The sequence below is a fragment of the Trachurus trachurus genome, assembly GCF_905171665.1.
Source record: "Trachurus trachurus genome assembly, chromosome: 24".
Lineage (NCBI taxonomy): Eukaryota > Metazoa > Chordata > Actinopteri > Carangiformes > Carangidae > Trachurus > Trachurus trachurus.
In genome coordinates, this window is record NC_139910.1 from 11109483 (window position 1) to 11124105 (window position 14623).

At 42.5% G+C, this 14623-nt stretch overlaps 1 protein-coding gene across 6 annotated transcripts in view; it reads left to right on the forward strand.

Annotated features, from left to right (window-relative positions):
* Positions 1–14623, forward strand: part of LOC311007602 (rho-associated protein kinase 2-like) — a 34925-nt gene that overhangs the window by 8238 nt on the left and 12064 nt on the right. For all 6 annotated transcript variants that reach the window (XR_014596428.1, XR_014596429.1, XM_084000848.1 and 3 more), the window contains exons 6-18: positions 705–849; positions 1062–1200; positions 3795–3886; positions 7128–7287; positions 8480–8570; positions 8657–8736; positions 9322–9370; positions 9471–9606; positions 10660–10751; positions 11194–11440; positions 12532–12638; positions 12871–13030; positions 13488–13648. Coding sequence is in view for 4 of the 6 variants with exons in the window: in XM_084000848.1 (XP_083856974.1) it covers positions 705–849; positions 1062–1200; positions 3795–3886; positions 7128–7287; positions 8480–8570; positions 8657–8736; positions 9322–9370; positions 9471–9606; positions 10660–10751; positions 11194–11440; positions 12532–12638; positions 12871–13030; positions 13488–13648 (1659 nt within the window). In the remaining 2 variants the exon portion in view is untranslated. The remainder of the gene's footprint in view (positions 1–704; positions 850–1061; positions 1201–3794; positions 3887–7127; positions 7288–8479; positions 8571–8656; positions 8737–9321; positions 9371–9470; positions 9607–10659; positions 10752–11193; positions 11441–12531; positions 12639–12870; positions 13031–13487; positions 13649–14623) is intronic.

Genomic DNA, 14623 nt, shown 5'->3' on the forward strand with positions numbered 1-14623 from the left:
CTGGATTGACTTTTCTGTTTTATGACCAGTTTATTCTGGGCCTTAGTGCACCACCATGTGTTCAGATTGTGAAGTGCTGCACCCAGAAGTTTTTGTGCTGCTGAACAGCCCAATCTAGACTCCAGAGGCAGAGGTTCAGCCTCTGTTCTGAGGCAGGAAGTGTTTGTTTTTTTTCCACCTTTTGTTTTTACCACAGCAGTTTCAAAATAACTAGTTCGCAAGTGGACGCACTGGAGCTCTATGAAAAGCTGCCAACAGACGAGGGGTTTGAAAATACATCAGCAAAACTGTCTGGAAGAGTTAAAACGTTGCTATAAATTGACTACATATATATAAACATATACACATATATATTTATATATGGTTTATAATTCGTATGGGACCTATATTTTCTCAACAGGTCACAGCTTATAAAGCTTTTTAATGTCAGATTTTTGTCCCTTTTTTTAAGTATATATTTTGGCTTTTTATGCCTTTGTTGGACAGTATAGTTGAGAGAGACAGGAAATGGGGAGGCAGAGAGAGGAGAATGACATGCAGTAAAGGGCTGCCCGATGCGGGACTCGGTGCCCCTTTGTCCCTTTTTTAAAGAGCGATCTTTAGTGCTTTTTGGGTCATGGAGAATGTGAACAAACAGCCTTTTTGGTATTTTCTCTTTTTTTCTCCCTTTCTGTTGTAAATATTGTGTATTTGTGTGTGTGCAGTCGGGCATGGTCCACTGTGACACCGCTGTGGGCACACCAGACTACATCTCCCCCGAGGTGCTCCAGTCTCAGGGTGGAGATGGCAACTACGGCCGCGAGTGCGACTGGTGGTCTGTAGGAGTATTTATCTACGAGCTGCTGGTTGGTAAGTGACCCACTGTTTAATCATTTTCACATTTTTTTCTATTGACTAATCTATTAATAGAGTATGATGCAGCGCCTATATTATGTAAAGTCCTGTCCTGTCCTGCTGGAGTAAAGCTGTAACTGTTGAGTCATAAGTATAATCAGCCCAGCAGACACATTATTACAATTCCTCCTTCATTTTTTATTATTTTTTTATTTTGTCTATCACAGGTGAAACTCCCTTCTATGCCGAGTCGTTGGTGGGAACTTATGGAAAGATCATGAACCACAAGAACTCCCTCGTCTTCCCAGACGATGTAGAGATGTCAAAGGAAGCCAAAGACCTGATCTGCGCCTTTCTTACCGACAGGTTTGCACATGGAGCTTTAAATCATAAAAAAAACAACACTTTTTTGTGTGTGCTTCTGAAAGAATTCAGAATATTTTTACAATTTCATGCTGCCTTGCATGTGCAGACAGTTGGATAATTTTTTTTTCCTTTGTGACTTTACTTGTTACACCAATTAGCTGTACCACACACCAGTGAAATGCTGTTCTTTGGATTGTAGAATAGAGCAGAGAGCAGTCACATCATAATTCAACTTTAACTGTTTCTTTCTTTTATCTAAAAAGTAAAATTTGTCCATCCAATCATCCTTTAACTTAACACAACTTACTCTGTTCTCTCTCTGTGCTGTAAGCTCCTATTTGAGAAGAACAACCTCATAAATGAACAGTGTGAGGAATGTGGAAAAGATTAGATTTGGCAAAGTTTGACAAAGTTAGCAATTTGTGTCAAGTGGAGCAGCAGTAAATTCACCGCCGTATCAGCAGGAGCTTATTTGATTCAAGAAATAAGTTATTAAGGATAAGGCTGAAGATGTTTAATGTTGATAGTTATGTTTCTTATTTCTAACAAAGAGCCCAATGCTTGCCTCCCTCAGCCTCTGTGTGTGGCATTTATCCTCTGAGCCATTTGCACCTAGTGAAGATGAAAACATTTAAAAACATGTGACAAATAAATAGTTTTGACAGAGTTTTAGTTTTGTAAAACAGCTTGGTGCTGTAGCTGTAGTTTTCAGTTTTAACATTCCTCAAACGGAAACACAAAGTGTATGTGTCGGGGACTATTTTTACCGGCGGATTCATACATATTTGAAGTTTTAGGGAGTATTTTCAGGGCGTAAAACAAAACACAGAACCCTGGTTTTATATTACAGTGAATGGACTACTGTTGTGCAGACTCCTACACATTTACCCACAATTTGAATGCAGCCTGTATCTGACTGGAAATCTTATTATTCCTTAGTTTGCATAATGCCTCATTGTTAACGGTCCGAGACATATTGACTTTTACTCGCTAGGCTGTTTTGCCTAGACCATTGAATAAGATTCATTGTTGGTATTAATTCACATAGATTAACACATGTAATTAATAATGACATTGTGTAATTCAGTCGTTGTTGCTGCTGTAAGAAAACACAAAATAATAATTCATATTGGCTATTTATTGGCCAGTCTCACTCATAGATGATCAATATTAGCATCAGGGCATCCCTAGGGTGGACATGTCATTCAGAATTGTTAATTTGCTCCTCATAATCATCATTTATATCAGTTTTTAGATGCACAGACACTCGTCCTTTGGATTAATCATCAGATCATTATCATTAAATAAAACCAATAAAGTGTTAGTGACTCCAGACAATTTAAATACACACAGTGCAGTTTTTATTTACCTAGTGACATATCATCACCATTAAAGGTAAAAAAGTTACATGAATGGGTGTGTGGGTGTGGGCGTGGGTGCTGTACTTGGTCCTCGGCCCAGCCCCCTTTGGAAGAAACCACTTCCTGTTTACATTAGTGGCCCCGCCCCCTGGTGGGCTCAAACACAGGCCCTTTCTGCATCAGTACAGAGCAGCCTTTCATTTGTCCTCCTCACTCTGTTTATTTACCTTCGCACTCGCTGCTCTCTGCGCCACAGACAGAATCTCACATGTGTGTACGGCGACCCAGTCACACACCCACACACACACACACACACACACACACACACACACACACACACACACACACACACACACACACACACACACACACAAGCCTTTAGCACTGACCAATTCACCGCTTAACCCACATGCTCTGTCACTGTCCCCCGGCGTTGCTGAATCATTCCTATGAGCACAACCATCTTCTTCTTTATATATATCTGTTCTTCATCCTAAACTTGTTTTCTTGGTGCCACTCTTCATTTCTCCATCCTTCCCTTTTTTTTCTCTCTTTTTTTTTGCTGTAACTTTCTCCTGTAAGTTTTCTGGCTCATGTTTGTAAAAGTCCAGCTTGGTTGCATGTCTTGACTTTTTTCTTTTTTGGGTGGTGGGGTTAAAAACTCTGCTTTTTTTTTTTTTGCTTTCTTCTTCCCCGCCCCTGCCCTCTCTTCCTCTTGGCTGGGTCTGGAATGTCCCACACGTGGCAAAGCCTAAAACTGCCGCACCCCTCCAGTCCTGTACCCAGCGGGGAAGGAGGGAGTAAAGGGGAGACGAGGCAGGAAAGAGAGAGAGAGAGAGAGAGAAAGTGTGTTTTTAGTTTTCAGCAGCAGCTCTAGCAGTTGCATTCGACTCAGTCAGGTGTGTTGCCCTCTGATCCTCCTTCCTTCACTCCCTCTCTCCTCCTTGGATCTATATTATCTTGTCTCTGACTGGTCAGTGGAGGTTTTCAGGCGTGTCCGGCGTCCAACCGGTGGTCATGCGGCTCTCCATGCTGGTCAGTGTGGTTTTTAGAGAGCCGAGTGGTCACTCTGCCTAGCCTGTGTTTTTTGGGGATGATATGTTAGTGATGGTGGTGGTGGTGGTGGTGGTGGTGGGTGGAGGAGGAGGGGGAGGGGGGGCGGAGCAGGGTGTGTTTTGTGTGTTTGGGCCGAGCAGCCTCCGCTCACAGTCTCGGTCCTGTCGCTGTGTGCAGGACGGTTCGTCTAGGCCGCACTGGAGTGGACGAGATCAAATGCCATCCCTTCTTTAAGAATGACCAGTGGACCTTTGACAACATCCGCGAGAGTAAGTGTTTGAATTGCATGTTTACAATCTTTTTCTTAACACTTTTTTTTAAATGCAGGTGCAGATTTCTTTCCATCTCTGGTAATGTGTGACTTTTATTTATTTTTTTACTTCTTGTAACCATTCCTCTACTTCTTATCAGTTCCCCTGGAGATCTGTTTTCTTTCAGTCTCTGTTCACAGTTTATTTCCATCTCCTGAGCCATTAAGTCCATATATATATGGTGCACATGCTCCCCATATGCCCCCTACACTCATATCTTACATTATATAGCTGGATATTGCACAGAGCAACAGAGCCCATGATGCACAGCAGAGCCTTCAACAGTAACCAGCTGCATATGGATTTTGCCCCAGAGGTACAGAATAAAGAGAAGTCATTTTTACTACTAGAAAGAACAACACAGTGTTTTGCTGGCTGTGAAGTTTATTCTAGTAAATCTTAGATGTGCAAATGGAGTGCAGACAGGTTAATATAAGAAAATGTCATGGCCCTGTATCGTTCAGTGGATTAAACATGGCATACGACTAACAACACATGCAGAGATGAATGAAACAGCAAGGCTGAATTCAACATATTCAGGCATATTATGTGTTTTAATTTCAAACAGCCTCATTTGATGTAAAGATTATTATAGTAACTAGTCTTTTTAATGCATGATCTGTTATTATTTGCTAATTTCATAACTTTTAGCATTGTGAGAGTTTAATTACATTACATTGTTAGATTGTCACATAACAAATCAGCAATATTCAGGAACAAAACAAGCTTTGATTTTAGTATTTAATGTAGTTTCTTTATGATTTCATTTACAATTCCATACCATCAATGCAAAAAACTTTTTGTACTTACAGCCATATAAAAATTTGGAAGGAAAGGATAAAAAGGGAAACCATAGCAACGGCCCAACCAAAAAGATAAACAGGGCACATCAACTAATCTGGGTCAAATCGGGTCAAACTAAATCAAACTCTGAATGGTGAATTATCTTTATATAAAACTGTTATGATATTCATTAGTTATCAGAATATTAAATCCAAACTTCAGACATCATTTAGGCAGGAGGAAATAAGAAATAAAGAAGGGAGGAAATAAGGAAAGTGGGACATGAACGGGACCTCTGTCTGCGTATAATTACACACAGGCTCTTTCCCTTTGACTCTCCGTCTCTGTGCTTCACCTGGCTCTGATTAAGACGACACAGAGAACTTCTGATCAGAGCCTGGCAGCCCTGCAACACGAAACCACTACGGTGCCACTGCTGCGCTGCGCTGCTCAGCTGCCTTCATGTCTGCACATGCATGTCCTGTTGCACACACACACACACACACACACACACACTGCAAAACAAGACACTGCTCCAATTCTGGCATCCCGCAGAGCTGCATGTCTGTTCCAGCTGTGTGTGACTCAGGAGCGCTTGTTTCCAAGTTTGAGCTATGATGTATGTATATACAGCTCTGGAAAAAAACTAAGGGACCACTTTCACAAATGTTTCTTAAGTTTCCAGTTAAAAAAAAAAACTCACACAACTCATTCGACTTAATGAGAGAGAAGATTATAAAAAACACTGCTGGGATTAAATATTGACATTATCCCACCGAAATTGATTAATAAACTCTTCCCAAGTTAAAATACTTGTGTTGTGTTGTTGAGCAATGCATATGAACATGTTTTCTTTGCATTATTATTACTCAAGGTCTGAAAAGACTTCAAACATCATTGTTATTTTGACTAGTTGTCATTTTCTGCCAATAAATGCTCTAAAAGACAATATTTTTACTTAAAGCAGAAGTAAGCGATCCGGTCGTTTTGGCTAACTTCTTGTCAGCAGATGGAGTTAGCAGTCCCCGCCCTCGTCCCTACGTCACCACATTCACGTGCATCCTTTGGCTGCACACACAGAGAGGACCGCCCCTTTATGCCGTTCTCTCTCTCCTCATTGGATAAAGGTTGTAGGATACAAGGAAAGTTTTCTCCTCAGCTTACAGCAGAGCAGAGTGACTGACAGACCCGTGTTTCAGACCAAACACTCTATATAAGTGATTGCTGTCGTAAGATATAACTATTTAAGACTTATATTAACACAAACATTCTACTTTTACTCAAACACAAACCTACAAATAGTAAAAACCAGAGAAACTGATTCCAGAGCTGTATGTATAGATGTACAGATGGATGGATGGATGGATGGATGGATGGATGGATGGGAGGCATCCCCCCCTCCTCTCTGTAGCGGCGGGCGGGGCAGCTGTGCGGGCCGTGTGGACTGCTCTAATGAGAGGGGCGCCCCAGTTTTGGAGGGCTGCTCCCGCTCTCTCACTCTCACTGTGGCCACGGCTGCCTGTCATTAGCCACCCGCTATCAGAGAGCATTCTGGGAAGTCGTGCCGCAAGGGCCTCCATGGAGCGGCCTGTGTCTCTTTCTGTCTCACCACATTTTGGCTTTTTTTTTTTTCTTTTTTTTTTTCTCGGCCTCTTCTTTTTTATTCCCCCCCCCCACCCCCTCACCGCCTCGTTTGTTGTTTTGTTGCCGCTCTTGATCTGTCCCTGTATTTTCTCCACCATCCTCCAGTCACATTTGTCACGTTGTGGGCTGTGACTCGACCGAAGAGTAATAAGCTCTTTGCTCCGAGCCAGAATTGCACTGGTTTGAGGAAGTTCGATCCATACAGGCTGCTTTTTTTTTTTTTCTTTCTTAATTAGGAGCCATTTATAGGCCAAAGCTCTGGCTTGGTTTTTATCAGATTGGCTCTTTAACACATTTTTGTCTGCCAGTCGTGCAGACTTTTTAAAGTGCGCCTGCTCCTGTGAGAGCAGAGCTGAGGGAGCGTTCACTCCTGGTGTGTTTAGGCCTATGTGTGTGTGTGTGTGTGAGGCACAAAGCGAGCTCTGTACAGGAGAAGGAGCGGTGTCAGCCACACGCCAACCTGCCACACGCCAACCAGCCACACGCCAACCTGTAGAATTCAGGTTGGCGTGTAGCTCCTGCTACAAGCAACAAGCCAAAGCTGGCACAGAGTTTAACACAGAGACATTACGTTAGAAAATATATCCTCTATTAAGAAGAAACCGTTGTAATCCTGAGATCAGGTCTTAATCGGAAAAAAACGATAGTCACCGTTTATGTACAACTTTCTCTTTCCTCAACCTCTCCTGGCTCGCGCCTCCTCCTCGCCCACTTTCACTCCATGACTCTCCCTCTCTCTCCCTCTCTCTCTCTCTCTGCTTCTGTCTTCCAGCTGTGGCCCCAGTTGTGCCAGAGCTGAGCAGTGACATAGACACCAGTAACTTTGACGACATTGAGGTTGATAAAGGAGATGTCGAGACCTTTCCTCCTCCCAAAGCCTTCGTCGGCAACCAGCTCCCATTTGTCGGCTTCACCTACTTCAAGGAGGATCAGTGAGTCTTTTTATTCCAACATCTTATTTCTTTCTTTCTTGTTTCTTTTTTTCCCCAATCTGGATCCATACCTGCTGGTCTTATGTTCATTTAGATCTTCATTCAAACAAAATGAAATGCACTAATGCAGCGCTCCTGTTTTGGGGCCTCTAGACTCAGGGAGCGGCGTTAAAGACAGAGCTGTGCTTTAAATGCACAAGGCAGAAAAAGACAGCTTCACACCCGTACCTTTAATACAGTCTTACTAGCAGTCAGACACTGTCCGCCTGTTTGAGCTCCACACTGCTGCCTTGTTCTGACAGACCCTTTAACTGCCCTCTTTGCTTATGGTGAAGTCTAGTTTCTGAGCCCTGGTTTCAATAGAGAGAAGGAATAAAATAAATCACCTGTGTGTTGGATTCAACATCTTTTGGTGCTTTATCTGTGTTTTTAACCTTTTCAGGCTTGAGCTGAAGGTTTGTTTCTTTTTTTACACATAGCTCAGAAAACACAGTCAATAAATGTTCTTAAAGTCAGTAAGTGACATTAAAACCAGAGGAATGTATAACTACACAGTGTAAATGTATGGCTAAGACACAGAAACATTCCTCTGATTTGAGCACACATGGCCTTTTTTTAACCACACGTATGGCTGTAAAACTTTCTGAAACCAGCTTTAATTCTCTAGAAGTAGCGTACATATAGGTGCATTTCCATTTTTATAAACTGTGCTGAGGCTGAAGGGGCACAACTGGTCTCAAAGTGGTCGTAAAATGGCTTCAGATCCTGTGGTCACTGTGCAGCCGTGTGGTGGTTTAATGATTCCCAGAGATAGATGCCCACCATCACGGAGAACGGTTGGCAGCACACAGTGCGGATTGGAGCGCTTCGCTAAAGGTAAACCCATCCAGATGTAGTAAGAAGAAGACGAAGAAGAAGAAACCTGAAAGATGTTTCAGACCTTATTGCCTAATTTTTCCACAGTTGTGCTCGGCTGCATGAACTTATAGGCGTTTAGTACGAACTGAACATGAAGTCATGCAGTGAATTCACTCCGAGCGATAAAAAATACTGTAAATCACTCGTTTGTATGTAGATCTTCGGACAAGGGTGGGTATTATTGGATGGATGATGTCAGGGCTGGAAAAAGCACCTCAGGTGAACTCAAGTCACAAACACTCATGGCTGCTCTCCTCTGTCCTGTCGCTCTCAGGCTGCTGAAGGGAAGTAAGAGCGACTCTGATACGGAGGAGTGTAAGGAAAACTCTGAGGATAAGGAGTATTGTTCTGACAGTAAGAAAGAGGTGAGTGTCTCTGTTCGACGGGGGAGATAAGAGATGGGGATGATGAGCAGTAGAAGATCATATGTCTTTTTCTTCTGTGTGAGCAGCTGCAGAAAAAGCTTCATCAGCTGGAGGAGCAGCTCGACCATGAGATGCAGGCCAAAGATGAGCTGGATAACAAGTGCAAGTACGAGAAAATAACACACACACACGAACACAATGATGCTTTAAAAGTGTTTCCATCAAAATAAAGTGCCACAGTCAGGCAATTTATCATAAAAACTCTGGGTTTAAAACCATCAGGAGAAAAATACACAACTGTCTAAGTTATATCCAGTGTTTTAATGCCTTTATTGATCACTGCCAAATTCATTTTGGTGTAATTACTGTAAGTAAAACGAGCCATTACTGATAAGATCGACAGTTTCTATCAGGCAGCAAAGGGAGTTTCATGTTGGGGGCCGTCGATTTAATGATTGTTTTCCACATCAGGGGGTGGCCGCTCATCCTACACTGCTGAAGGTTTCAGAGTTTTTGATAATGGGAGATGTTAAAAGAAAGGAAAAGAAAATTCACTTCCCACATGTTCCACCATCAGCACAGTGAAAGAACAATCTGTTGGTGAATGGTCTGGAAATTTTGAGTAGTTTTTGTAGTGAAGTTGCATATAAAGAGGAAACACTTTACAATTTATTTAATAGCAGAATAATGATTGATTCAGTGAACTGTGGAATAAAAGTGAGTAATAAAGCTGTAAATCTTTTTTCTCCAGAAATGCCACCAACCGTTTAGACAAGCTGGTCAAAGACTTAGATAAGGAGGTAAGTAAGCATGGATGCATTTCAAACCCCGGTCTGATACGGCGAAGTTGTGTTTGAGTTTATTCCGCTCACATTGGTTTTTGATGCCCTCTCTGATTAGATGAACAGCAGGCAGAAAGTGGAGGCTTCGCTGAGGCAGCTGGAGAGAGAGCGAGCGCTGCTGCAGCATCAGAGCGCCGAGAACCTGCGCAAGGTCGAGATCGAGACTGACAGGAAACGCAGCCTGGAGAACGAGCGTAAGCACCTGGGGGAAAAAACAAACTATACAAAAACAAATGTAGAAGATTAGACTTGAAAGCTTGTCATCATATATTTTAATTGCAAAACTGATGTGATTTACATCCTGGGAGCCCTGAGTCAGCATCAGCATCAGAAAAGCTTTTATTGCCAAGTCGTGATTACAATTATGAGGACTTGGTGTGTGCAGAGAAGAAGAAAGAGTGTTGTCCTCCTGGGTTAAGGAAGGAAGGAAGGATGAAGGGAAAGAAGGAAGGAAGGAAGGAAGGAAGGAAGGAAGGAAGGAAGGAAGGAAGGAAGGAAGGAAGGAAGGAAGGAAGGAAGGAAGGAAGGAAGGAAGGAAGGAAGGAAGGAAGGAAGGAAGGAAGGAAGGGAAAAACAAAGGGAAGATAGAAGGAGGGAGGGAACCGATTGGGTCAATTGGGCCAAAAAGGAAGGAAGAAGTAAGGACGAAGGCAAGGAAGGAAGGATAAAGGAAAAGATGGGAGGAAAGAAGGAAGGGGAAAAGGAAAGATAGAAGGAAGGGAGGGAACAGATTTGTTCAAGGAAGGAAGGAAGGGAGGGGAAAAGGATTGTGGAAAGAAAGATGGAGGGAGGGAACAGATTCGTTCAAGGAAGGAAGAAGGGAAAGAAGGGAGGAAAGAAGGAAGGGAAAAGGGAAGGAAAGAAAGATGGAGGGAGAGGGAACAGATCAGGTCAATTGGATCAAAAGAGGAAGGAAGAAGAAGTAAGGAAGGAAGGAAGGAAGGAAGGAAGGAAGGAAAGAAAGAAAGGAAGGAAGGAAAGAAAGAAGGAAGGCTGGAGGAAAGGAACAGATTGGGTCAATTTGACCCAGAAGGACAACAGGAGGGTTAAATAAGTAAATGTACAAAAATGAAGAAACTTTCCCCTGATTTTCAGAAGTTTGTAACACAACAACAACACACCAATTACAAGCAAAACCAGATAAAACAAAGTGGCCCAAAACACAGAGGCAGCAGCTGATGATACCTCCATTGACTGTGTTATATGAAACACTGCACAGCTCTTATATGTGTGTATTTATTCGCCAGTGAACAGCCTGAGGGACCAGCTGGAAGATCTGAGAAAGAAGAGCCAGAACTCCCACATATCCAGCGAGAAGAACATCCACCTGCAGAAACAGGTATGGCGGCAACAACTTTGTCTTTCTTCTGCCGATAATTTTTTGTTTCCCTCCGCTGACAAGGAAACATGCAAATTTGATAATCCATCATGTGTGTCGGCTGCTTTCATTGTTCTTTTCTCTCATTAAATCTCTTTGTTTTTTTACTGCTGCTCTGACACAGTTTTGCCTTCTGGAGGGAAGAAGGAATAGTCGCATCCTCTCTTGTTTTTTTATGACTTGCAATTTTTATTTTATGATATTCTAATCAATCATACAACACAGTGCACACAATACAAACTCCTTCAACAAATAAACAATGTGTCATAACCAGGAGAGGTCAGCCAACTGCAGAGTGGCTGAAGAGACAACGTCGTGGATCATAAATAACCAAACACATTATTAACAAAGACAGAAATGACAGGACAGTGACAGTAACGCATCTTGTCTCTCATCCGAAAAGCTGGAGGATGCCAACACGGAGCTCAAGGCCGAGCGGGATGCGGCGGCGCGGCTGAAGAAGAGTCAAGGAGAGGTGCAGAAACAGGTCCAGAGCCTGGAGGTGAGCCTCAGGGAGATGCAGGAAAAGTGCAGCCAGCTGGAAAACAGCAAGATGGAGCTGGAGAAGCAGCTGATGGGGCTGCAGTCCAAGCTGGAGGAGGAGACCAGAGCCTACAACCTGGGGACGGAAACTATTACCGACCTGCAGGGTGAGGCATCGTTGTCTATTGGATATTGATAATAAAGGGTGTTCAAGACTGTGGAACCAGGGAAAAGAAAATACTCCATCTTGCAAGTGAAAAGAGTTCAGATCGTGAGCAATAAAACACAGTTGTTGAGTTAATTAGTCACAGATTTTACTGCTGCAGCTTCACTTGGTCTATGATGATCCCTCCTCGCTATGTAATGGACAACGCTGTCGGTTTACTGATGTTATGAGTCCTGCACTGCTGTTACAAAAGCTTAAAATTTTTAACAAACTGCTAAACACAAGCAAATGTTATACGGTTTATTCACACTGTGGTTGGAAATTAACAAAAAAAAGAAAAAGCACAGTTTTAGTGCAATAATCACCACTTTGCTAAAAAAAAAAACCCAGCCAACCTTTATTTAAAAGTCTTTCACGTTCCAAACTTTAATGTGCCTATTAACATTTTTATAAGGTTAGTAGTGTTAGAATTCGGCAGCACAAAAGGTTAATTCACTGCCATAACTGAAGGAAATCGAGCCGGGACCCTTCAGTGCAGCAGCAGCAGCAGCAGAGAAACATCTCTTCAGTAGCAGGAGGGGGGGAAAAAAAATGGTGTTACACAACTGGGAGCTGGAGGCTGCACATGTGCTACGTGTGAATTGTTGTTTTGGACCAGACTTTGGGAAATATCCGATCATAGGTGGAAATATCTGTTCAATAAGGCGGAGAGTGAAGCAAGAGGCTGTAAAAAAGCCAAAGCCGGACCCAAAGCCAGCGCCTCTTGTGAGTCGCTGTTTGGAAAGTTAAACACGCTCAGTCCTCGCAGAGAGGCCAGTGGCTGAGGTCAGAGGGGACGCATCGAAACAACGGCGCTGCCTGTTTTTGCTGCGATGCCTCATGGTAAAAACCTCCACTGCTGTGGGTGGAGTTAGTCAAAGGGAAAATAAACTATGTATAGTAGCAGGCAGGAGCCCTAGGTAATGTCTCACCTTAAGATCGTGTCTGTTTTGAAGCCTGAAACATTCACACACACTTCCTCACTCTGGCATCCAGCACAAGCTACAAACTCTTTTCCTGTGCTCTTATTTTGGTATGTTCTCCGTTCTACAGGACGTATCTCCGGCCTGGAGGACGAGGTGAAAGAGCTGAAGTCGTCTCGCTCCGAGGTCCAGTCTGAGAAGAAGCAGCTGCAAGAGAAGCTCAATGACCTGGAGAAGGTCGGTTGTCATTTTTATTTTGTGCATTTTTTTTTCTCTTTTTTTTTTTTATCTATCTATCTATCTATCTATCTATCTATCTATCTATCTATCTATCTATCTATCTATCTATCTATCTATCTATCTATCTATCTATCTATCTATCTATCTTTTGACATTTTCCTAAAATATTCCCATTTAAGACAATTGGCCGCTGGAAACTTATAATCTATCTGTTTGTGACCCACTGTAGGAAAAGAGCAACCAAGAGATCGACCTGACGTTCAAGCTGAAGTCGCTCCAGCAGAGTCTGGAGCAGGAGGAGGTTGAACACAAAGCCACCAAAGCCAAACTCGCCGATAAAAACACCATCTACCAATCCATCGAGGAGGCAAAGTCTGAGGCCTTAAAAGGTGAGTGAGCTGGAGGACGGAAGAGTCAAACATGACCGACGGGAAAGATGAGACAGAGCTTCGGCATATGGTTGTATGGCAGTTTAAAGTTAATTTACTCACAATCACCTCACCTCAGACAGAGATATTAAGATGATTAAAAAGGAGGGAGGAAGATTGTTTTATCAGTCAGGGAAGTCAAAAAGGTCGGAGCAGAAATAAAACAGCCATTGGAAGGGAAGGGCTGATGGATGAGGACACCTTCGACAAGCAGCTTTTGAAAATAATTCTGGTCTGACAGAAAACTATAAGAGGCTGGCCTTCAAATATTGTTCTCAGATTGCCCTTCTCTCACCCTTCCATTTATCCGGTGGCCCCCAGCAGGCACAAAGAGAGGCGCAAATTGTTTTGTCAATACCAGCCGTATCAAGTGCATCATAGATTTTTCCTCCTGATGGGTTTTTCCCGGTCGTTTCAGAGGTGGAGAGCACCCTGCAGGAGGAGCGCAGCTTGAAGGTGCAGGTGGACGGCCGGCTGCTGCAGCTGGAGAAGGAGCACTCCATGCTGGACTGTGACTACAAGCAGACGCAGCACAAGATGGATGAGATGCGGGCACAGAAGGAGAAACTTTGTGAGGAGGTGTGTAGAGAAGGTCAAACACTTCACACACAGTACTTGCCTACAGTATCATCAATCAATATACAGTGGGGGAAATATTTATTTAATCCCCTGTTGATTTTGTTAGTTTGCTCCCCCCACAAGGAAATGGATGGTCTAAGTTTATTTTACAGTTTTTCTCAGTCGCTTTGGTGCTATTCTCAGATCAGAATGAAAGTTCTCATAACTATTAGTTCAACCTCCACAACATGTAGTCATTTGTCCACATCATAGTAGCAGTTTCTCCTTCCTCTGAACAAATTGCAAATGCTTTTGGACATGTATCAGTTGCTTTCATACAATTCTCTGCTGTTTTACAACATTATCATTTGTTTATGTCATGTCAGTCAAAATGAACTATACTTTTGAAGGCTGAATAGTCTTTCCCTATAAAACTAATAGTCCTCATTTCATTGCTTGAGTCATTACATACAAAATTCTTGAACTAGTTTTCAAAATCTGTCAAACTAGTTTTAAATGTTGGGAGAAGCACTGTGAATTCAATTATTGAAACATTAAGGAACAACAGGTATGTATGGTATTGGACAGTAATTCAGCACTAAACAATCTGCACTGCTGTCATTGTGTCAGGCATTACTGTAAGATACAGTGGGACAAGAACTTTTTTACATTTACATTTAGACTTACAGCTTCACTAGAGAACAGATTTACTGTATTGTAATGTATTACAGCAACCACAGTAAAGATTCCCCATCTTTACAGTACGGTACTGTACTACAGCATTTTACAAGTAGGAAGCACTTTTACAGTATTGTACACTACAGTAATAATGGTTGATGCAGTACATGTACTGTACATTACTGTAATTTTACTCTGCATCACATAGGATTACAAGACAACCTCACAGAGGTGGAAGAGACTGAGCCCATTACAAACAATGGCATAAGGTTGAAAGAGATACAATGTAAGGATGACATTACTGTATCTTTGGGAATA